Below are 25,797 nucleotides of genomic sequence, written 5' to 3'. Positions count from 1 at the left end.
CCATTATTAAAAATGGCCTTTTGCCACTATTGTTTAATTTATATAGAGGATGCTAGTGCAATAACAGCATTCAAGGAAACATACACCAAATTTCAGAAATAAGGAAGAAACAGATACAAATAAAGCATTTGAAACTAGACATTGGATGAATTAAATACAATCATTTAAAACCACCTTAGCACAAAAAAATAATGCAATTGTTCCTACCTCACGTATACAAGTCATTATAATTGTCCTTAATTTGGGAATGGCACATACCAATGTAAGCAGCCAAAAGATCAAAAGAATAGCAGAGGATTGTTTCCCTTTCAATCTCTCATACTGAATAAGGAAAACTGCAACCAACTAAAGTACAAAAACATAAGGTTTAATGTTAGCATGGCATAAGTCTGAATACAATTTTATGCCTCACCAATACTCCTTGTTCAAAGGACTGATGCAGTTGATAGCAAACAACAATTTAAAAGTATACATCATTGACAATATATAACATCTTCAAACAGTTCAGCCAAACAGTCACAGTCAACGCTTGATCTCACTGATGTGAAAGTAGGCCTTATCAAAAGCACCAAATGAGGTTTGAAGAGGTCATGTCTCATGTTCTTGGTTCTTGGTTCTTAGTTTCTTGGTCCTCCAAAATATTCCAAATGGAATTTAAATTGGAGGTGGTACCCCATCTACCCCCTCCCCCACACCTCTCTCCCCCTCCCCTACCCCCCTTACCTCTCTACCCCACCCCCTTCCCTCTCTCCCTCCTCTACCCCTCTGTCCCTCTTCCACCTCTCCCCCTACCCCTCCCTCCCCCACTCTCTCCCCTCTCCCCCTCCCTCCACACTCTTCCCCTACCCCATCTACCCCATCCCTCCTCCTCCCCTCCCTCCCCATCCCTCCCCGTCCCCCCACAACTCTCTCCTCCCCCATCCCTCTCTCCTCCCGTACCCCACCCCTCTCTCCTCCCCCTCTCCTCACCCCTTTCCCTCTCCCTCGCCCTGCCTGCAGTCATACACAATAATAATAAATAACAAAACATACAATAAACACAATGAACCTGTCTCACCTGGAAGGACTGTTTGGTCCCAGGATGCAAGCGAGGGAGGAGGTACCTGGGGAAGGGGTAGTTTTGGGCAGTATGGGATGAGTGAACCTAGGAGTTGCAGAGGTAGTAGTCTCTTCAGAAAGTGGAAAAGGGTAGGGATGGGAAGACCGCGTTGAATGTGGCAGAAATGTCAGAGAATAATGTGTTGGACGCAGAGGCTGGGGAGGTGAAAGGCGATGACCAGGGGAACTCTATACTTGCTCGATCTGGTGGAGTGGGGAGGGAGGAACAAGAGCAGAACTATGGGACACAGAGGATACAAGGGCGAGAGATTGGTAGTTCTCGGCTTTCTCTCTTAAATAAATGAGTCACAATCCTTAAATTCCTTAAATAATTAGTCACAATCTGGAGGAACCCTTCAAGAATATATAGAATTTGATGATTATCATTATCCACTATATTTATAGCTGCTTCTTACAATCACTGGGATGTAAATAATCATGTCCTTGCGAGTTATTAGTTTTCAGATTCATTGACATCTCTAGTATGCCTCATACTAAAGACATTCAGATAGAGGAAATTATGTTAAATGTCGCAGCTTACAACCCAATAAGTATTAAACAAAAAATTAATTAAGTGCATAAAATTTGATTCATTTACATGATATGGCTAAAAAGTCATAACACTTGATCCAATCACTCAAATTACCTCAGGGGAAAAAAAAACTGTTCTCATCAAATGCAGCTCTTTTATAAAATACAGACCGAAAGTCTCATGTGATCAGCAACCATGGAGAGTTTGTTCACACAAGTACCCAGTCACAAGATTATCAAAACTTGTTTTAGTTTCAATTCTCCATTTGAAATAAGAAATGCTAATCAATGATTACAACACAAAATAGTTCTGCTTTGCAAAAAGTGCAAGTTAGTCATATTAATTTAGAAGAAAGGCATTTACCATTGTAACCCCAAGCACTGCAGGGCTCACAATGAAAACAGGAGCTCGTCCAAATCCATTACCTCTTTCCCAGAAAGCATAGAAAAGGTCTGCCCAGCAGATTATCCATAATGTAAACCCCAAACCCTGAAAAAAAAGCATATTTCATATTTATTAATGTTAAGATAATCTTAATGTCCATTTGCTGTAGCATTAAAGAAAGTAAACCAAAATGTATCATACTGATAAATAAACAATACAAATCTCAATGGTAATCTTATACAGGGGCACAACCTTTTATCAGAAAGCCTTGGGATCAGACACTTGTCGGATTTCGGACATTTTCGGATTTCCGAATGGAAGATTTTTAGCGTAGATTAGGTAGGTAGCGCGGGCGGCTTGAAAAGTCTGGAGCAGCTGCCTTATCAGAAAGAGAACATTGCGCTGCGTTAGTTTGGAGGGATTGCACGTGGTGGTGGTGGAGTAGGGGGTAAGGGGGAAACTTTAATTCCCCCTACCCCGCCTCTCGCGGAGCTGGGGGTCCGTCCGGCCGGGGCGGCGCCGGTTGGAGCTCCGACCCCGGCAACTCCCCCCTGGCTCACATAAAAGCCCTCCAAACTAACTGACTAACATTGCCGCACAGCACCCGGTGCATTTACCGCTCCCCGCTGGTTATAGCGCTGCGACGCCGCGTCTCCCGACATTCGTGGAGCTCGTCCGGCCGCGGGCCGCGCTGGATTTGGAGCGCCTCGCAGCCAGGGGTAGAGTTGTCGGAGCTAGTACCGGCCAGAGCCTGCTGGGGGCTTACTGCACGGCGACCCGTAAGGCATTGGTCATTCCGACCAGGTAGGGGACTAAGAATTAAAGTTTACCCCTTCACCCCCCCTTTAAAAGGCGCCAAAGCAATGCGAGCGTCTCCCCGGTTTGGTGCGCTGCAGTAGTACAGACCTGGGTTGACCGTGGGTCATTTCGGGTCAAGTTTGGCGCCAAACGCGAGCTTTGGTGCGCAGACGACATCTGGAAAAAATGGCCGGTTTTCGGAGTTTTTCGGTTTCCGGAACACCGGATAAAAGGTTGTGCACCTGTACTTTCCTTGAAATAGACTGCAGTGATGCAAAATGATTCAACCCATGCTGAAGATGTTATGCAAGAATAGAGTTCAATGTATTTCACAAATTTCAATCAAAATTTAATACCAGACTAAGCTGCTACAATAAAGCATATTTAGCAACCCATTTCATTTGTTGGAAGTTCCATCATAAAGTGAAACGTATCCATGCAAAAAAAAGCTATAGCTTTCCAGATTCCTTGACGCACGGTGCCCCAGGATTTTGGGATTCACAAAATCTTCGCGTGCCACCTGCGTGACGCGCAAATAACGCCCAAGTGGGACAGGCCCTACAGCATGTTACAGTAAAGAACAAGGGTATTTAGGAGTGACCAATTCCATGGGCAACACCTTCCAAGAACATTTTAAAGAAAATAGACAAGGCATAACATCTTCCACTTCTTACAATTTAAGAATTCTCTCATTAGACTGTCATTCCTTTGATGCCCATTGCCTTCAGTTTTACCAGGGCTCTTCAATGCCAAATGATCAAATAGTGCCTTTATATCCACAGCAATCACTCTTGCCTTACCTCTGGAATTCAGCATTCTGGTCCACATTAGGATGTGATGACATGTTGCGATCAGTTGTCCTGCCAAACTCCAAACTGAGCTTCAGTGACCAAGTGTTGCTTAAACCACTGCTGAAGACATTCCATCGTCACATTGAATAGAGTAGACAATCCAGAGAATAATTAGCTGGATTGAAGTATCATGCTTTCGTGGGCAACACATATCAGGGTAATGTTGTGCATTGGCAGCTGGATGCCTATGTTGCAACTATAATGAAGCAGCTTGGCTATAAACACAGTGAGTTACGGGGCAAGTCTTCAGTTGGATTTTGCCTGGTTCCATAGCCTTTGCTGTAACCAATGCTCACAACTTTGATAACCAACTTGACATATCAAGTCTGAAGAAGAGTCTCGAACTGAAACTTCACCCATTCGTTCTCTCCAGAGATGCTGCCTGTCCTGCTGAGTTACTCCAGCATTTTGAGTCTACCTTTGATATTTGATATGTATATTAAAGTGAATGAAGACTACCTTCTGTTGACAGTGGAGCCCTGGAAAAAAATCACACCACCCTTCTTACAGATGTTAGCAAGGGCTTCAGCCTAATCTCCAGCATTCACATGCTGAGCCATTGAGGACAAGGATTTTCCTCGAACATAGTCCTCCTTCTTCACCTTACACCATTATTGTCTATTGAGATGCGGCAGAATTAGCATGCATTGAACCATCGGTTGAGAGATCACTCGGCTCTACCTTTTGCATATTAACTAGCATGCCCACAATCCTGTACTTCAGAATTGTAACAGCCTCTGCAGCAGGTAGATCAGTTAAGAGGAGGTCAAGCAAGTTTATCCTTAGTGTTATTGGGTTTTGGCCCAAAACGTTGCCTATTTCCTTCGCTCTATAGATGCTGCTGCACCCGCTGAGTTTCTCCAGCAATTTTGTGTACCTTATCCTTAATGTTAGTTCTGCAGTAGAGGTGAATTAACTATCGTCAATCATTAGCATTGCAACAAAATTATTCGCACTGGTAGAAAACAAAGTCCTCTAGCCAGAACACATTCTACAGTGCATTCAGAAAGTATTCAGACCCCTTCACTTTTTCCACATTTTGTTACGTTACAGTCTTATTCTAAAATGGATTAAATTCATTTTTTTTATCAGCAATCTACACACAATAGCCCACAATAAAATAAGTGAAAACAGGTGTTTAGAAATTTTTGCAAAATAATTAAAAATAAATAACTGAAAAAGATCACATTTACATAAGTATTCAGACCCTTTACTCAGTACGTTATTGAGGCACCTTTGGAAGTGATTACAACCTCAAGTCGTCTTGGGTATCACTCTACAAGCTTGGCACACCTGTATTTGGGTAATTTATCCCATTCTTCTCTGCAGATCTTCTCAAGCTCTGCCAGGTTGGATGGGGAGTGTTGATGCACAGCTATTTTCAGGTCCCTCCAGAGATGTTCGATCGGGTTCAAGTCCGGGCTCTGGCCGGGCCACTTACGGACTTGTCACAAAGCCACTCCTGCGTTGTCTTGGACGTGAGCTTTAGGTCGTTGTCCTGTAGGAAGGTAAACGTCTGCCCCAGTCCGAGTTCCTGAACGCTCTGGAGCAGGTTTTTATCAAGGATCTCTCTATACTTTGCTCCTTTCATCTTTACCTCGATCCTGACTGGTCTCCCAGTTCCTACCGCTGAAAAACATCCCTACAGCATGATGCTGCCACCACCATGCTGCCACCGTAGGTACAGTATTGGCCAGGTGATGAGCGGTGCCTGTTTTCCTCCAGACGTGACACTTGGCATTCAGGCCAAAGAGTTCAATCTTGGTTTCATCAGGCCAGGGAATTTTGTTTAGGTGCCTTTTGGCAAACTCCAAGTGGGCTGTCATGTGCCTTTTACTGAGGAGTGGCTTCTGTCTGGCCACTCTACAATAAAGGCCTGATTGGTGGAGTGCTGCAGATATAGTTGTCCTTCTGGAAGTTTCTCCCATCTCCGCAGAGAAACTCTGGAGCTCTGTCAGAGTGACCATCGGGTTCTTGGTCACCTCCCTGAATATGTTAGTAAGGCTCTATCCTAAGTCCCTTCTCCCCCGATTGCTCAGTTTGGCCAGGCTCTATGAAGAGTCCGGGTGGTTTCAAAGTTTTATTTAAGAATGACGGAGGCCACTGTGCTCTTCGGTACCTGCAATGCTCCAAAAAATGTTTTATACCCTTCCCCAGATCTGTGTCTCAACACAATCCTGTCTCGGAGGTCTACAGACAATTCCTTCGTCTTCATGGCTTGTTTTTTGCTCTGACATGCACTGTCAACTGTGGGACCTTATATAGACAGGTGTGTGCCTTTCCAAATCATGTACGATCAATTTAATTTACCTCTTGTAGACTCCTATCAAGTTGTAGAAACATCTCAAGGATAATCAATGGAAACACGATGCACCAAAGCTCAATTTTGAGAGTCACAGCAAAGGGTCTGAATACTTACGTAAATGTGATATTTCAGTTATTTATTTTAAATTATTTTGCAATAATTACTAAACACCTGTTTTCGCTTTTATATTATGAGGTATTGTGCGTAGATTGATGATAAAAAAAATGACTGTAACTAATTTTCGAATAAGGCTGTAATGTAACAAAATGTGGAAAAAGTGAAGGGGTCTGAATACTTTCTCAATGCACTGTGTATCCATGTAGCACTGATGCTTCCAATTGTTGGTCCAAACTGCGAAGCAGACATTCATCAGTTGAGGGGAAATGTGAGGCGTCGCTCGATATTTAGTTTCCTCTCTGTTCCTCCCTGTGCATACAAGCAATCTACCAAGTGGAAAAGTAATTGAGGAGAACACAAACAAGCCCAAAACATCTCATCACAATCCACACATGTAATAGGATGGGTACTAATTAACATTGATTTTATGGTACAGGAAAGAAATGAAAGGTCAAAGTGTGACTGGCTTGATGGCAAACTGTGACGTTGTTTAAAAATGAAGTTCTGGGGATAATAAAGATACTGAAAGGGAGGAGGAGACGGAAGGAGTCAATGAAAACTCAGTGACATGCACACAGGAAACCAACCAGATTATATTGATAAGTAATACGAACAGGATTAGGCCATTTGGCCCATCAAGTTCTACTTCGCCTTCAATCATGAATGATCTATCCTTCCCTCTCAACCCCATTCTCCTGCCTTCTCCCCATAATCCCTGACACTTTTACTAATCAAGAATATATCAATCTCCGCCTTAAAAATATCTACTGACTTGGCCTCCACAGCTAATGGTGGCAATCAATTCCACAGATTCTTCAGATTGACTGAAGAAATTCCTCCTCATCTTTCTAAAAGATATGTCCTTTTATTCTGAGGCTATGACCTCTGGTCCCAGAATCTCCCACTAGTGGAAACATCTTTTCTACATTCACTCTATCCAGGCCTTTCACTTTCAGTAAGTTTCAATGAGGTGTCCCTCATCCTAAACTCCAGCGAGTACAGGCACAGAGCCATTAAATGCTCATCATATGTTAACCAAATCATTCCTGGGATCATTCTCATAAACCTCCTCTGCACTGTTTCCAAGGACAGCACACCTTTTCTGAGATATGGGGCCCAAAACTGCTCACAGTACTCCAAATGCTGTCTAATCAATGCCTTATAAAGCTTCCGTTTTTATATTCTAGTCCTCTCAAAATAAACGCTGCCATTGCATTTGCCTTCCTTATTACCAAATTTACTTGCAAATTAACTTTTTGGGAATAGATTCATAGTCAGGGTGATGCAGCATGGAAACAGGCTCTTTGGCCCAACTAGCCCACACCAGCCAACATGTCCCAGCTACAGGTTACACAAAAAAGCTGGAGAAACTCACCGGGTGCAGCAGCATCTATGGAGCGAAGGAAATAGGCAACGTTTCGGGCCGAAACCCTTCTTCAGACTGATCGGGGCGGGGGTGGGCGGGGACAAGAAAGGGAAAAGGAGGAGGAGCCCGAAGGCTGGGGGATGGGAGGAGACAGCAGGGGGGCTGAGGAAGGGGAGGATACAGCAAGGACTAACAAAATTGGGAGAATTCGATGTTCATGCCCCCGGGATGCAGACTCCCCAAACGGAATATGAGGTGCTGTTCCTCCAATTTCCGGTGCTGCTCGCTGTGGCCATGGAGGAGACCCAGGACAGAGAGGTCGGAGACAGAGGGGGAGGGGGGGAGTTGAAGTGCTGAGCCACCGGGAGGTCAGCTTGGTTATTGCGGACCGAGCGGAGGTGTTCGGCGAAACGATCGCCCAACCTCCGCTTGGTCTCACCGATATAGATCTGCTGACATCTAGAGCAGCGGACGCAATAGATGAGGTTGGAAGAGATGCAGGTAAACCTCTGTCGCACCTGGAACGATTGCTTGGGTCCTTGAACGGAGTCGAGGGGGGAGTTAAAGGGACAAGTGTTGCATCTCTTGCGGTTGCAAGGGAAAGTGCCCGGGGAGGGGGTGGTACGAGAGGGAAGGGAAGAATTGACAAGGGAGTTATGGAGGGAGCGGTCTTTGCGGAAGGCAGATATGGGGGGAGATGGGAAGATGTGGCGAGTGGTGGGGTCACGTTGGAGGTGGCGAAACTGACGGAGGATTACTTTTTGTATGTGACGGCTGGTGGGGTGAAAGGTGAGGACTAGGGGGACTCGGCCCTTGTTGCGAGTGGGGGGATGGGGAGAGAGAGCAGTGTTGCGGGGTATGGAAGAGACCCTGGTGCGAGCCTCATTTATGGTGGAGGAGGGGAACCCCCGTTCCCTGAATAATGAGGACATTTCAGATGTCCCAGCTACACTTGTCCCACCTGCCTGCATGCCTCCCACCCTGTCCTATCCATGTATCTGTTTAATTGTTACTTAAACGTTGGGATAGTCCCTGCCTCAACTCCCTCCTCTGGCAGCTTGTTCCATGCACCCGTCACCCTTTGTGTGAAAAAGTTACTCCTCAGATTCCTATTAAATCTTTTCCCCTTTACCTTAAAGCAACATCCTCTGTCCTCGAATCACCTACTCTGGGTAAGAGACAGTGCATCTACCTGATCTATTCCACATGATTTTATCCTCAATAATCCTCCTAAGTCCCTTTGCACCTCTGATTTCTGAATTCTCTCCCCATTTAGAAAATAGTCCACACCTTTATTCATACCACCAAAATGCATGACTCCACACTTTTGTACACGGTATTCCCTTCTCTGCCCACTGTCCCTACGTGAAACATGTTGGCCGGTGTGGGCAAGTTGGGCCAAAGGGCCTGTTTCCACACTGTACCACTCTTTGACTCTACCTGTCCAAGTACTTCTGCAGAGTCCCTGCTTTCTCTACACAACCTGCCCCTCCACCTATCTTCGTATCATCTGCAAACTTGGTCATAAAGCCTTCAATTCCCTCATCCAAATCATTAATATACATCATGAAGAGTAGCTGCCCCAGTGCTGACCTGGTCGTCTGTTGCACTGCCAGTGACTGGCAGCCAACTAGAAATAGCCTCCTTTTGTTGTGCTATTCTTATAACAAATGTAAAGCACTTTGGCCAACGAGAGTTTTTTTTAAATGTGCTATATAAATAAATGTGACTTGACTTGACGACTTATTGCCACATTTTGCCTTCTCCCATTCAGCTAACCTGATATCCATGTTAGTATCGTCCCTCTGATACCATGTGCACTCATCTTCTTTTACAGCCTCACTTTAGCAGTGATTCTTAAAAGATCACAAATCATGCCTCCACAATCTCTAAAGCAACTCTTTCAGAACCCTGCGGTGCAGTCCATCCAGTCCAGGTGACTTATCCACCTGCAGACCATTCAGCACCATCTCCTTGGTAATATCCACTCCACTAACTTCCACCCCTGACCCTCTTGAATTTCTGGCATGCTGGTGGTATTTTCCACTGTACAGACTGATGCAAATAAACATATTAAATTAATCTGCCATTTCTTTATTGCCCATTATAACTACCCCAACATCATTTCCCAATGCTCCAATATCCACCCTTGCCTCTTTCTTACTCATTATATATCTAAATAAACTTTTGCTATCCTTTTTTATATTACTGGCTAGCTTACCTTCCAAATTAATCTTTTCTCCCCATATTGACTTTTTAAGTTTCCTTCCGATGGTTTTTAAAAAGCTTCCCAATTCTCTAACTTCCCACTAATCTTTGCAATGTTGTATGCATTCTATTTTAGTTTTATACTGTCCTTGACTTCGCTTGTCAGCCACGGTTGCCTCGTTCCCCTCTTAGAATCTTTCTTCCTCTTTGGAATGAAAAGATCCTGCGTCTTCCAAATTGTTCCCAGAAATTCCTACCATTGCTGTTCCATCGTCATTCCAACTAAAGTCATATTCCAATCAACTTTAGCCAGACTCCCCCCCCCCCCCCCCCCCCCCCTCATGCCTCTGTAGTCACCTTTGCTCAACAGTAATCGTGTCAATGTGTCAACGACACATCCAATTTCATCTTCTTCCTTTCAAGTTGCAGATTGAATTTTATCATATTATGGTCACTCCCTCCTAGGGATTCCATTACCTTTAACTCCCTAATCAAATCCAGTTCATTACACAATACCAAATTGAGCATTGCTTTTTCCCTGGTTGGCTCAACTACAAGCTGCTCTAAGAAACCATATTGTAGGCACTCTACAAATTCCCTCTCTTGGGGTCCAGTACCAATCTGATTTTCCCAATCTACATTCATATTGAAATCCCCAATACTATTGCAACATTATTTCTCCTGATTAAATTTGTACCCTACTTCCTGGCTACTATTTGGAGGCATGTAAACTAACTCCCACGTGGGCCTTGTAACCCTTGCAGTTTCGTAGCTCTAACACAAGGATTCGTCTACAACTTCTGATCCTGTGTAACCCCTTGCTAAGGACAAACACATTCCTTACCAGAAGAGTTACCCCATCCATTCTGCCCACCTGTCTCTCTTTCCAATAGGACATGTAACCTTGGATATTCAGCTCCCAGCTCCGATACTCTCTCAGCCATGTCTCCATAATACCCACAACGTCGTAACTACCAATTTCTACTTCGAAGAGAATTGACAACAACAAAAAAGAAAATGGAGTAGAAGAAAGAGATAAGCGAAAAAAGGAACAAAGAAAGTCTGATCAATAAAACATGCACCTAGTTTTGACTACAAAATAAAAGGATTTGAGACCATGACCAAGAGCTTAAATATAGCCAATGCAAAAATAAATAATTCTCAAGATTATGTATCAAGATCAAACAGATTTAAAAAATAATCAAGTATGAGACAGCATGTGACCTCAGAAACATAAATCATGGTAATGGAGATTGTCACACTGGATTATAATCATTACAAACTCTGCCACCATAGGGAGCTTGAGCATTCCTTAATCAAGCTGTATATGTACCATAATGTTTTAACGTGTCCCATTAAAGCATTATTTCAAACAGTATAATAAATTTATTTTCATCATTTTATTTTACAGGACTTTTTCTGACTTGCCACATCACAGATCCATAAGCTTGCCAAGAGACTCCTCTCCCTCCTCTCTCTCTCCCTCTCTCTCTCTCCCTCTCTCTCTCTCTCTCTCTCTCTCTCTCTCTCTCATCTGCTGTTGCTTCCAAGGTGGAGTATTTCGGCACCTCTGGGGGAAGAGGTGTCGGTGGCAACGCAAAAAAAGTGCCGCAAAAGAATGTCCCCAGGGGTTATAAAGTGAGCCGCAACAGCCGTGTCACTGGAACATGCAGTGGATGAAGGTGAATTCACTGGTGAACTTTGTGAGTCAAGACGGTGGGATCCAGGGATGGGTCAGCAGGTCATTCCATTCACATTCAGTTCACATATTAAATCTGTTGAACTTAGGTTTCTGGCACACTATGGTGCTTTAGAGACGCAGAGGGAGGTAATTAGTGGGCCAGGGGTGTATTGTAGATTTCATTTTCATGTGACCTCTGTTGGTCCAGAGAAACAGATAATCCAGAAAGGCTCTGGAACCGAGGGTGTTGGGGAAAAAACACTGCATTCAACCTGTATTGTCAAGCATAATATTTTGCTCAAACTGTTAAAACCACAAGACACAGCATAATTGAATACAGACCAAGGCCAGAGTTCAATCAGTTACAAGATCCTGGTATTTTTCAATATTAAAAATATAAACCAGGTGAGAAGCACCAAAATTCAAATCATGATGAAAGGATTGTCTCTTGGTAATTTGGATGTTCGAGAAAATATTATGTGGCAAGACATAAAATGAGCCAAAGATAGACACAAAATGATGGAGTAACTCAGCAGGTCAGGCAGCATCTCTGTCTTTCCTTCTCTCCAGAGATGCTGCCTGTCCCACTGAGTTACTCCAGCATTTTGTGCCGATCTTCGATTTAAACCAAAATCTGCAGTTCCTTCCTACACATAAAATAAGCCATGTACAAAAAGAAAATACTGCCATTCAGAGATATTAGATACTCATTCCTTCACAGCTAAGAGAACACCTTGGAATCCATACATAGATCAGTTAAAAGGCCGCAGAATTACAATTCCCGTGGCTTGTGCTGCTGAAAGGCCAACATTTCAGATAGCTATTTGTTTACACTTATCTTTCCCTAATAGGAAGATACGAGTTAAGCATGTGACATTAAGTGTACAAAACATCTAAATCTGTGACAATCAAGTACATTAAAAATTGAATAAACAGTCATCACTCTTACCGTTTTAGTTTTATTGAGCAATGACATCCTAATATAACCTTGCGAGTTATAACGAAGATAAAGGAAGTAAAATGGAAAACATGCCCAGATGTAGACACAAGGGATCCATACTAGGATGGTTCTCTGGAAGCAGTTTGTAAAGTCTGGATTTTCTGTGTACCATGTTTTATTCGAATCCTGCAAAACATTAAGTGAAGATTTTAAGTTCTACAACAGAAAATGATGTTTTCTTTAAAAAATTAAATAAATTTCATGGCATCTTTATGGCATGAATGTCACTCGTTCTTTGTATTCCAATAAAGCAGAAGAATCTTTAGCATGTTTCTAAGCAGAGATATTACTGGAAAGTGTACCTAGGTACAGTGAAACGTTTTTGTTGCGTGTTAACTAGTTAGCAGAAAGGCAATGCATTATTGCATTTGAGCCATTTACAGTATACTGGACTAAGTGGGACCCATTGGGTCCCATTAACACAGGAGGCCTAGTCCCTCCCAACGCAACCCATTCTCTAACGCAACATTCCACCACTCACCTGTTCCCCCAACTCAACCCGTTCCCCCAAAGCAATATTCCACCACTCTGAGGAGGGGGTGTGGGGGGTGGGGGAAATGGGGGGGGGGGGGGGGAGTGGGTGTGGGAGAAGGGGTGGGATGTGTGGGGGAGGGGGGGGTGGGGGAGGGGGCAGGGGTGTGGGTGAGGGGGGTGTGGGGAAGGGGTGAGTGTTTGGGACGGGGGGGGGGGGGGGGGTGGTGGAGGGGGAGGGGGTGGGCTGTGGGGGGAGGGGGAGGGGGGAAACCTTCACAACCTTCATAACTTTTGTACTATTTCACCAATCAGAACAAAACTTGGTGACTTGGAGCAGAAGTGGACGGTGAGTAAGGTGGCTTAATAATCCTAGCGATATAGGGTACCTTAGTACAACAGACAAGAAGTGGTCAAGGTGAGAGTTTTAGTAATAGATATAGATAGATACATAAGGGAATAACGTTTAGTGCAAGGTAAAGCCAGCAAAGTCTGATCAAGGATAGTCAGAGGATAATCTGCTTAAAGGAACATGCCAGAGTGGAAACAAAAATACTCACGTATACAACTTTATCAGAATTTGGAACAGAAAAATATTAAATCACTCACAAAAAAGCAAAATCTGGTTGGAAGAAAAAAATATTGAGAAAATGTTACATTTTCCCACAGATCTATATAGATGGACATGATAATCAAACATGACTCTAGATATTGAGGTCCACATTCAGATAATGCTGAACAGAAAGGCAAGGTTCTCTATCAAAATGAACCTTTGAAATAGTAGAAGTGGCCAAATTTTGAAATATCATAACAAATTTGAGTGTGTTGAAGAGACTAATAATAAATGCCAAGGTTATACGTGCAAATAGAAAAAGATGGTTTAGCAAAGTAATACCCTAGCTCTATTTGGTTTTCCAATCTAGACTGCACTTAGCAAGAAAAATATTAAAAAGATCAAAATAATAGATAATTTGAACCTCCCGTATGGAAAGCACAATCATCAGAAGACATAGAAGAAACATTGGATAGAAATACGTAAATAGACGCATAATCCAGAGAAATGCTGTTGGTGGAAGAAAAGGTATGGCAGCAGCCAGAAACGAACCAGAGTGTAAGAAATAGAATTAAAAAACAGTTAAATGAAGTGCTAGGTCATTGTGCATAAAGTTACCCAAAAAAATGGCCCCACATTGGTAATGCCATGTAACCTGGTTGGTTTACTTAGTTAATTCTTCACCTATTAAATGAGCATTACGAACTGAATGGTCTGAAGAAGGGTTTCGACCCGAAACGTTGCCTATTTCCTTCACTCCATAGATGCTGCCTCACCCCGCTGAGTTTCTCCACCATTTTTGTCTACCTTCGATTTTCCAGCATCTGCAGTTCCTTTTTAAACTCTTAATCACAAACTAAATATTGTCTTTGATTAATATTGTAATATTCCGTATCCTCTGTGTCAGATTTGTTTTTAAATGCAACATCATCAATTTTTACTGTATGCTAAACATATCCAGTCCAGTACCTTGTGGACTGTTAGAGGTTAAAAGGCTAAATTATTGCAGCACCAGTCACCACAAGCAGAGCTAAAAGTGTCAATTAATAGTAAGATTAAACAAGATCTTACCAATTTGAAGTTTGATCTGTATTTTCTGAGGAGTTATGATGAGGGGTTACATGAAGACACCGCCCAGCACACATGCGCGACATACTTCAAAGCAGCGGTGTGGAATCACAGAAAACACAATAATTGAAATAAACTTAGTAAAGATAAGGAGAACTAAGATACCAGTTGATCTCTATAATTGAGGGTGGGAGCGGAGGGCACGTAATCCCTCATCATAACTCCTTATAAAATACAGATCAAACTTCAAACTGGTAAGTTCTCGTTTAATCTTACTATTTTACTTCGGAGTCATGTGAATGACTACGTGAAGATTTTAAAGCTCTGTGATTTCAAACCGTGTAACAGTCCATACTTCACTCGCTGCCGGTCATCCAAGGGAGGAAGTATGTTATCGTAATCAAACATGAATCTGTTTGTAAAACAACAATGGTATTATTTGAAAATAATAACAAAGGAATTAATGCTCCCCCGGGCTAAATTATATATTTTTTGCAGTGTCTAAAATTCTCTCTGCAAGTGAAACAGATTTTATAATGGCTAGTTGTAGAATGTTTGAGAGTTCTTCCCATGGACCACCCCGCTGTTATCAGGTTAGGTCCAGTGGCACATCCATACTGTTAGCCGCCGACGTGGATGCTGCTCTGGTGGAGTGAGATGTGTAAATATTGGTATCCACTCCAGCAGCTCCCAATACCTGTTTGAGCCATCCAGAGATGGTTTGACTCGGTACCCTGACCCAGTGGCTTTTTTGTGGCTGACCCATTTTTGTCTCCCTCGGGAACTTTAGGTTGTGTTGATATATTGTAGAAGGTGAGTCATGACATATAACGGTGGTCAGGTGGGTACGCCCGGTATTCCATAATGAGTCCTGAAGTTCCTGGTCTATGTTTTACCAGCTTCTGAATGGTGAATGTGATTTGGTCTGATGTTACCACCATATTGTCCAGTCTGAGTAGGTAAAAGGACTGGACCCTTATGCTGAGACTAAGCCATCAGCATGGCCATATACAGGGTAGCTGTTTTCGGAGTAAGGGATCTGGCTGGTGGCCATCCCTTAGGTATGTCAGGACAACGCTGACATTCCAGATCTTGGTATATCTACGTCTAGGGGGTTTTGAATAGAAGGTACCTCTCATTAATGTGGTCACCAGTGGACGAGACTTATGGCCTGTTTCCCTTGGTGCCTGTCTTAGATAGGCTGACAGTGCACTTCTAGCACATTTGATAGTGCTATAGTTCAGACCTTCATCGTGGTGAAGGCTGGCCAGGAACTCCGGTACATAGTGGTTGGTGGTTGATTAGTAGGTTGTCTCTGTTCTCGAGCAGTATGTTTCCCCTTTTCTTATACTGGAGAGATATTGTTTCTTGGTGGAAGTCGGTGAGATGCTGTCATCGTGTCCATGGTCCTGTTTGACAATCCCAGGTCCATCAAAAGGTCTTTTTTGGAATCTGCAACCCAGTAGGCTTATTCTGTCATGGCATGGGTGACTTTCGCCTGATATAGGGTGGATCAGTAGATCTGGTCCGTGGGGAATGGTCATGGGTTTCAATGACCCTGTCAAGGATCACTGGGAACCATGGCTGTGTAGGCCAGTCGGGTACTACCAAAAAGTCCGAAGCAAAGTTCATCTGTATTTTGCGTAGTACCTGACTGATGAGCAGAAAGAAAGGGGGGGGGGGGGGGGGGGGGGGGGGGGAGAGATTCGTTTCCCCCCCCCCCCCCAGTGGCGCAGAAGAATGTATCCATCGCCGTTGCCTCAAGGTCTGGTTCCCAAGCGACATACATCAGTACGTGGTGATTCAGTCGGGATGCAAAGAAATCGATATCTGGTGTTCCATATCTGGTGCTTTGTAATTTCAGCAAATACTTTGATGTCTAACATGTCTGCCACAGTATTTAGCTTACCAGGTAGGTAGGTTGTTGATAGCCAAATATGTTTGACGACACACCATTACCAGATTGTTGATCAAATTGTCACATGATATCGATTTTATTCCGCCCACGTGGTTAGTATAGGCCACCACTGTGATATTGTCAAATTGTAAACGAACATGCAAAATGGTGCACTATTGAACAATATGCTTTTAACCCATAGAACGCACCCAACATTTCCAACTAGGTTTTATGTCCAGTGTCTGTAGTGGTGATGACTCTAGATTAGTCCATCTACCACTTGTTCTGGATATGGGTTATGTGTTTAAAACGCTAGCACCTTTGCTCTAATGGAAAGGTCCAAGTTAGGTAGCTGGTAATGCTGCTACTAATTTCCCATCTACTCTTGCCACTTTGTCGAATGATTGGTTGATTGTTCACCATTAATTTGTTCCAGGTTTGTGCCAATTCTGCTGACTTTCCTTTTGGCAACGTTATAGACATGTGGACTGAGCTAATTGAATACCAGATAGTCCATAGTTGTGGATGGTGTCAATGTAGATTTATCTGGATTGTATGACAAAGACCAGGCTAAATAAGTTTTTAGTAGCTAATGCTGCTGAATTAGCAAATTCCATGGTTTTGTCTGTTGTTAAATATCATCGAGATATGCCATGACAATACGTTTCCTTAATAGTGTCAGGGCTGGTTTAAATATCTTGGAAAACATATATCATATTTAGCCCATTAGTCAATAATTTGTACTGCCATAGTTACCCCATCCAGGTAAATTTTTAGGTATCTCCGATGATCTTATGAATGGGTACTGAATAGCATGAATCTTTTAAGTCGATGCCTACCATGAAGTATCCTTAGGAAATCCATTGTTTGGCAGTTACAAATGTTTTCTATTAAAGTGTGTATACCTGACGAAAGTATTCAATGTGGTTAAGTCCATGATGGTGCGACATTCACCATTTTTTGTTGTTGTTTTTTTAGTAAATTTAATACGAATTCCAAAGGTTCATATTTAGACTTCTTTATGACCCCTTTGTATGTCTTCTCCAGTTCAGCTTGTCCCTCATGTTTTCTTTTTAATGAGAGGGTAAAACCCCTTTGGGGTGCATGCTGAACTGGTGGCAAGTTTTTCTTAAATTCAATTTTTATCCTTGAATGCTTTTTGGTATATAACTACCAAGTGTGATAGTTCTTCATGCTTCCAAAACCAGGTGTAGTTTCCCCCCCCCCCCCCCCCCCGCCCTGTTAGCACAATCCCCTTCACCTTTTATGTGATGGGAGGAACCATACCCACCTACCTCCACTGTTGTTTGGTGGTGTGTTCATTTCTTCGGTTTCTGGTTCCTTGTCTGTCAGGGTGGTGTTGTTGGGGGATGGCACGTTTTCCATGGGGCCCGCTCTGGGCCCTGTCCCAAAAGACTTGCGGGGACGGTATGCGGTCCCCGAGCTTTCACCAGTACCATGAAGTAGACGCCTACTAGTGGATGCGTAGAGGTACTGCCGTCTGGGTTTTTGCGTGGTTTGCTCATTCCAGGTCCTGCCCTCATGAGGCCAAATGCCTTGGATTCTTCGTCCAGATTTTAGGTTTGATTTGGTAATTCTTTGCCAAATAGCAGGATCTGTGGTTCTGAGGTCGGCATTCTACACAGTCCTGCGAATTTTTGAGGTTGAGGGCAGGTCTTATGACCTCCTTCCGGAGGTTGCCAAACACATACTGTGTTGCACAGTAGAGCCAAAGTGTTTGGGCATTTCAACCCTGCCATGGAATGAGTATGTGAAGTGATAGCCGACGATAGGGGTATCTACATTTTTTGCAATTTTTAAGTTTTTTGGGTTTAAATACCTTGCTCAATGTACCCCCTGTAATGGCAGGCAGATTGATCAAATGCAATTCTGGGGAGGCGTGATAAAGTCCAATGCCTCAATGACTACCTGTCTTGGAGAGGTTTAAAGGACAGGTAGTAAGCTGGCCGCCAGTGTAGGCTGTAACGGCCGTCCCGCTCGTGGTGTTGCCACGTAGCGGTTCACCACACCCAGCAGCTCTTCCTGGTCCTGTACCTCAAACATACTCCCGATTTTCTTCAGTTGACCCCTCTTCTTGACCAGCCCAGCACTGGTCGCCAACGGTCCCCTCTGTTGAGGGAAATGTGATGGCCAGTGCTGTTAGTGCACTGGAGCGGGAGTGTTTGTGCTCCCTTGGCGAGCTTGCCCCATCTCCCAGAGCAAGTCTCGCTGGAGTTTTTGCTCCATGAGCCTTTCCATAAAGCTTGAAACGGTCACCTTTAGCCGCTCTCGGGCGGGAGTCTACAGTGCCGGGCTCTTCTGATTGAACCGGCCAGTCCGACTTCCATTGTGCCTTACATCCAGCCCGCTGCGGTTGGTCGCCAACGTTCCCTTGAGCTATGCTAGCGGCGCTGGGCTGGGCTCAAAATGCTTTTGGTGACTGTGGACCGCAGCGTTGTGCGGTCCAGGTGCTGCCAGTCGCCCCCCACTACTGGAACCCTCCTGGTCCATAGTAGCCCGATGGGAACGACCTTCCTTGGTGTTTTCCCTGTTCTATTTAAAAATAAAACAGAACAGGGTTTCGAAAACACCATGTCCTCAGAGTAAAATTTGCTTACCTGAAGGTCCGTTTTCAAATTGTTGCGGGAGAGCTCGTACTCCCGTCCGTCGCTGTGCACTGCGTGAGACACTATGGCACGCATGCGTGCTGGACGGGGTCTTCACTTAGTCACTCACGTGACTCCGAAGTAAAATTTCTGGACAATCCAAGCTCCAGAAAGGCCAGAGGACAACCTGCTCATATTGTAACCAAAAATAAAACAAAAACTGCAGATATCACAAATCTGAAATTGAATAATCCAAAGAACTTTGTGCAAGCTTAAACACATATCAGTACTTAATAAACCAAAATGAGTAGATAAAAACCAGGGAATTTTTTAGTAAAACACAGTAAAATAAGAAACCTTACATTCATCTGATTCTTAGATTATATTATATTTGGCTTTGAATCAATAATTTAGTTTAGTTTAGAGATACAGAGTGGAAACAGGCCCTTTGGTCCATTGAGTCTGCGCCGACAATGATCCCCATACACCGGCACTATCCTCCACACTGGGTACAATTTTTACACGGGCCAATTAACCTATTAACCTGCACGTCTTTGAAGTGCTGGAGGAAACCAACGCACCCAGGGAAGACCCACACGGTCACTGGGAGCACGTAAAACTCCGTACAGACAAGCACCCGGAGTCAGGATCAAACTCGGGTCTCTGGTACTGTAATGGCCCTGTCTCACGGTACGAGTTGACCCACGAGTGACCCTGAGGGAAAGACTCGTGGTTGTGTACGAGATTCCAAGTATATGATCAAGAGTTTAACCGAGTTCCCACGGGTATGTACAACCTCTAGTTTTATGTTTTGAGAAGGAAGTAAGCAAGACAAGAAAAAGAAAACAATAGAAAGGGGAAAAAGAGGAAAAATGGATGGTAAAGAATAGAAAAACGTGAAGTGTGTATATAAAAAAAATAAAAAGTGGAAAGTAGAAATAGGAGAGAAGGCCCCTTAAAAGAGAAATTTTCAAATCTTTATTCGGAGATGTAGATATATCCCCGGCATGAACTGAACTCAGCAATCTTTACGGTACCGCTGCATCACATGATTCCAAAAAGTCGATGAAAGGAGACCAACTACTTAAGAATTGGTCATATTTATCTATTAGTCAGAGTCTCATTTCTTCAAGGCGTGCTATGTCCATCATATTCCTAATCCACATTTTAACAGTTGGTATGGTTGTATTTTTCCAAAATTTAAGTATCAATTTCTTTACAATTATTAACCCATAATTTAAAAAAAGTTTTGGTCTTTATTTAAATTGATATCTTCTACTATTATTCCAAATATAATCCATTCCGTTTTAGGTTCTATTGTGGACTTGAAAAGCTTTGTAAATGTATCAAATATATCGCTCCAAAATTTATTCAACTTTGTACATCCTACAAATGAACGTGTCATATTAGCGTTTTGAAACAAACGTTTATCGCATCTGGGAGAGACGTTTGGATAAAATTTATTCAACCTCGTTTTTGAATAATATAGTCTATGTAATAATTTGAATTGAATTAAATTATGTCTTGCATTAATAGAACAATTATGTGTGTTCATCAGATACTTTTCCCATCATTTCACTTCGAGATCTTTATCATTAGCTCATGTTCCCAATCTTCTCTTAGTGCTTCTGTTGAGGGTAATTCTCTATTTAATATATTATTATAAAAGTATGATATTAGTTTTTGTAACAGCCTTAATATTCATTGCTTCTTCTAAAGGGTCTAAAAATATAGTTTGAAATCAATGTGTATATTCTTCATAAAGTCACATATCTGTATATATTTAAAATATTGATTATCCTTCAGTTTAAATTTTAATTTTAAATGTTGAAATGATAACAGTGTGTTCAATTCATACAGATCCCCTACTTTCCTAATCCCCAGTCTCTCCCATTGTTGATATGTTTTGTCAATGAGAGATGGTTTAAATACGGGGTTGTTCAATAGTGGGGTTAGTACTGATAGATTATTTAATTTCAAGGATACTTTTATTTGTTTCCAAATTCTTATTGTATTGTGAATAATTGCGTTCTATATTATCTATATTACTAAATCTCTGTTCTTGACCGCTTTTGGCCTTCTGTGCTGCGATTTCCGAGAGAACGCCGCCACCTACGGCCGTCATTTTTGGCCACCTTGCTCAGAGCCCCCCTCCGCTGCATGTTTGCTGAGGATTTTTCCCATCGATGAAAAATGACAGAGATATTAATGTTTTTACAAAATTTCCCATTCTCTCTGCTGCCCCTGCTGGAGGGAGGGGGAGGGACTATAAAACCAGGAAGTGGTGTGCCTCAATCAGTCTCTGCAAGTGGTGTGCCTCAATCAGTCTCTGCAAGTGGTGTGCCTCAATCAGAGCTCTGAATAACACTGAACAAATGTCACCACAGCTGTGAGTAACCATAATGTGGTTTGAAAATGAAAATATGGTTAATTTGAGGAAAAAAGCACTGCCTGCAAATGGTTGTTTGGGTTGAAGTAAAAAGGCACCCTCTCTCTCTCTCCCCACTTCTCTCTCTCCCTATCCCTCTCTCTTTCTCTCTCTCTCCCCCCCCCGACTCCCTTTCTCTCTCTCTCTCTCTCTCCCCCCTCCTCTCCCCATCACTACCCCTCTCCTCTCCCCCCTCTCTCTCTCTCCCCTCCATCCCCTCCCCCACCGTCCCTCCCCTAAACCCCCCTCCCCTCCACACCCCCTACCTACCCTCTTCCCTCCCCTCCTCCCTGCTCCCCCCACCTCACCCCCCCCTCTCAGCACCCCCCCTCTCTCTCCCCACTCCACTCTCTCTCTCTCCTCCCCCACCTTTCCCCCCTCACCCACCCTCCCCTCTTCTCCTCCTCTCCACCCCCCATCCCTCTTGCCCCTCTCTGTTTGTCTCTCTCTCTGTCTCTGCCCCTTCATGTTAGTGTGTGTGACGCTGCATGCCGCCTCCCCCCCCCCCCCCCCCCCCCCCCAACCGCACGTTGGGGGAACAGATCCAATGGGTATGCACTTGGTCTAGTATATTACACTATTCAATTTTATCGTGAGAGCAAGATCGTTCCTATATCGTGCGGATAGCACTACTCTTTCTCCATTCTCATCCACTCCAAGTGCTGAGTGGATGTTCTTAATATGCACTGCCCAGTAGTAACACATAAAGTTAGGTAATGATAAACCCCCAACTTCTTTAGGTTCACAAATGCTTTCGTTGAATTCTGTGTGCTCTGTAATCCGATATAAAATTAGTGATAGTAGAATCTAGTTTTTTGAAAAAGTATTTTGGAATATATATTGGGATCGCTTGAAACAAATATATTAATTGTGGTAAGAAAGTCATTTTTATAGCGTTAATTCTACCTATCAAGGAGAGCGGGAGCGTTTTCCAAAATTTAATCATATCATTCAGTTTATTTAATAGTGGCATAAAATTGGCACTAAATAATGATTTGTGTCTTCTCGTAATTTTAATACCCAGATACTTGAATTTTTCTCTTGCAATTTTGAAGGGGAATTTTAGTAAGTGTCTCGAATCCTGTGGTTTTAAAGACATAATTTTGCTTTTTTTGCAATTTATTCTATATCCTGAAAAAGAGCCAAATTCCTCAATTAGTGTTAATAAGGTGGGTATACTCGTTTGTGTATTAGTAATATATAAAAGGATATCAATTAAATTTTATTCTTTGAGTCCTTAGTGTTATATCTGAATATTCGGGTGATTTCTAACCGTTTCGGCCAGCGGTTCTATCAATGTTTTATTTAACTTTAAGTGTGGATTTATTTTTTCATTTTAGTATAAGTAATTTCATTGCACCTGTCTTTTCTTTAAAAAGTGGTTATCATGCATCTGCTTATCTGATGGTAGATCTCAAAACTTGCCATTGAGTGCTTTGCATTGTCTCTTTTATTGCCTGAATTTAGGCTTGTGCTCCATTTCTCAGCTGAATGAGACTATATACTGGAAATACTTATTTGTGTTTCATTTGTTGAGAAGCCCTTTTTCAGACCACTGTTGTTTGCTGTGGTGCTCCTTGTCTCAATATGTGCAAAAAAGCGTTTTTTATATTGAACACGATGAATAAAGACTTTGTTTCACATTCACCGTGCTGTTTGTCTTATTTTCTGATCTACTGAGAGGGGACAAATTTTAACATTTAATAAGCACAGCATATGAGGCACCTGAGTCCTTAACTCTCACAAATGATTGTGAGAATCAAGATGTGAATATATTGTGCCACTTCCTCAATTTTGTGTTGTATGATGAAAGGAATATTACATTCAAGTCATGAGACTTTGTAGTGATATTAAAATGAAGACTTCCAGACATCAATTTGATCTTGAAAACAAAGAACTCTATTTTATTGTGCAATGAAGTAAACAAACAGTGAGAATCAAACGGATTAGTAAAAAGCTTTTCAACACTTTAAGCTATTAGAAAAAGTGGGAGTATCCAAAAGAAACCAAAACATGCTCAAACAGGCAAAAAACAACATAAGCATACAGATACGAATCAACATCAGAGAGATAACGGAATTAATCTCCCAGGTCACTGTTCTCTGTCCAGCTGCCAAGTTCAGAGTGCCCAGGAGTTAACACGGTAGACTTAAGAGTCACTAAGGTAAACTCACGGGCCACCAAGTTCTTACAACGAGTTTAAATGTTTCAATTTTTAACTTCAACAGTAAATTTGACTCGTGGAAAACTTTAAACATGTTTGAAATTTTTCAAGAGTTAACAAGTTTCACGAGTACCTGCCGTTAGAGCCACGAGTCACTAAGTTGCGTCCACGAGTTCCGACGTTCCCACTATGTTAATCATTCGTGATTACCACGAGTTTAATTTGTTTTTAAGCTCGGGGTCACTCATGGGTCGACTCGCACTGTGAGACAGGGGTTAAGGCAGCAACTCTACCGCTGCGCCACATTGCCGCCCTAATAGGAACGGTTAATATAACAGGGCAATGGAGCATGAATAAAAATAAGACATATAGAATACAAAACTGTAGAAAGTGCATTGCTGGAATCCATCCAAATTCTCAAAGATATGGTTTTGTATTGAAGTAGAAGTTATTCAAGATAACATTATCTGAAATTACAGCCAATAGTTGAGGGGAAATACAAATAAATAGTTGGTTAGTGAACAGCCTCTACCACTTAGCAGATATTTGAGAGCAGTAATTAGTCACCTTGAAATCTACTTTTTATGAGGAAGTCAAAAATCAGGCAATTTTCCACCTTACAAACAGATGCCAGTGTTGTAACAGCAGGGCTCGAATTTAACGGTTGCCCGGGTGCCAATGACCACCCAAAGTGCCGGCAGGCAACCTAAACGGCGAGTCATTTTGCCCGGCTTAGCACTGCAGATACTGGTTTATACCGAAGATAGACACAAAGGGAAGATCCCAACTGCCTCCCCCTTTAGTGGCGGCACTTGGCAGTGGACAGGGACGGCCAAGGCAGCGATGATGCCGGTGTTGTCCGAGGACTCTCTCTCTCTCTCTCTCCCCTCCACTCCCCCCCCTTTATCCTGCGACTTCCTCCTCTCCATCCCGCACTCATCCCCATTCCCTCCTCTATTCAGTCCTCACTGACATCCCTTGTGCTCCCCTCCCCATCTAACCCCGCCCCCCCCATCTATTCATCCTGCACTGATCTCCCTATCCACCTCGCATTGATTCTCCTGGCACTCCCCATCAATCCTACACTGGTCGCCCAATTCATCCCCTACCGACCCCCCTACCCAGCCATCCTGCACTGCCCCCCCCCCCTTCATCCTGCATTGCTCCTATCCATCCTGCACTGCTCCACCCATCCATGCTGTACTGATCCCCCCATTCATCCCGTACTGACCCCCCCCCCCCTCCATTTATCCTGCATCGATCCCCCCATCTATCCTGTATTGATCTCCCCATTTATCTTTTACTGATTCCTCCCATTCATCCTGTACTGATACCCCCATTCATCCTGTAGCGATCACCCATCCGTCCTGTACTGATCCCCCCCATACATCCATCCCCCCAGACCCTCTGATCCACACTGTACTGAACCGCCCATTCATCCGGTACTGACCCCCCCCATTCATCATGCGCTGATCCCCCCCCCCCCCCCCCCATCCATCCTGTACTGATCCCCCCCCCCATTCAAGAAGAATGGGGGGATCAGTCTGAAGAAGGGTCTCGGCCCGAAACTTTGCCTATTTCCTTCGCTCCATAGATGCTGCCTCACCTGCTGAGTTTCTCCATCATTTTTGTCTACCCCCATTCATCCTGTACTGATCCCCCATCCATGCCGTACTGATCCGCCCCATTCAACCCCACTGATATCCCCCGCGCTCTCCCCTCACAATTTTACCTACCCCAAACAACACGCATTAATTCCCCTGCCTCAATCCATCTGTTCCGCACCGATTGCCTTCTCAACCCCCGCCCACGCCATCTATCCATCCCGTACTGATTCACACCCCTCCCCGACCGACCCTATTGTGCTGGAAATGTCTTCAGAGCGAACATTGACTGTTTGATAACAGAATGCAATCAAATATGTTTTAATTCCCAATGTTATTATTTGTTTTAATCAATAAAGATGGATTAATTAAATTGTGAACACGTGAAGCATTAAAACCGCAGTGTTCGATTATCACTGCTACCATTGACACGTTATTACAGAATTAATTTTAACGGCAAATCAATGCTTTTAATATGGTGTATCAGTACTGTAGTTAGTCAATGACAACTATAAAATAAATAAATAAATAAATAACATAAATAAACATTCACAACTATACGTTCGATTGATCCAGGTTTAACCTCCAGAGTCACAAACTTCTACATCACAAATTTTGTCACAAGATATTTCAGTTGAAATTTTAACGTTAATTCTGAAGTGGGAA

General features: G+C 43.1%; 1 protein-coding gene across 2 annotated transcripts in view; it reads right to left on the bottom strand.

The window, feature by feature from the left end:
- The window catches only part of abcc1 (ATP-binding cassette, sub-family C (CFTR/MRP), member 1), a 169,919-nt gene that overhangs the window by 113,372 nt on the left and 30,750 nt on the right, over positions 1-25,797 (bottom strand). For both annotated transcript variants that reach the window (XM_055651875.1, XM_055651876.1), the window contains 3 exons: positions 12,290-12,466; positions 1,994-2,119; positions 208-345 (listed from right to left, as the gene is read on the bottom strand). In XM_055651875.1, the coding sequence (XP_055507850.1) occupies positions 208-345; positions 1,994-2,119; positions 12,290-12,466 (441 nt within the window). The remainder of the gene's footprint in view (positions 1-207; positions 346-1,993; positions 2,120-12,289; positions 12,467-25,797) is intronic.

Source organism: Leucoraja erinacea, chromosome 20, assembly GCF_028641065.1.
Source record: "Leucoraja erinacea ecotype New England chromosome 20, Leri_hhj_1, whole genome shotgun sequence".
In the NCBI taxonomy this organism is placed as follows: Eukaryota; Metazoa; Chordata; class Chondrichthyes; order Rajiformes; family Rajidae; genus Leucoraja; species Leucoraja erinaceus.
This window is presented reverse-complemented; position numbering and strand designations above follow the sequence as displayed.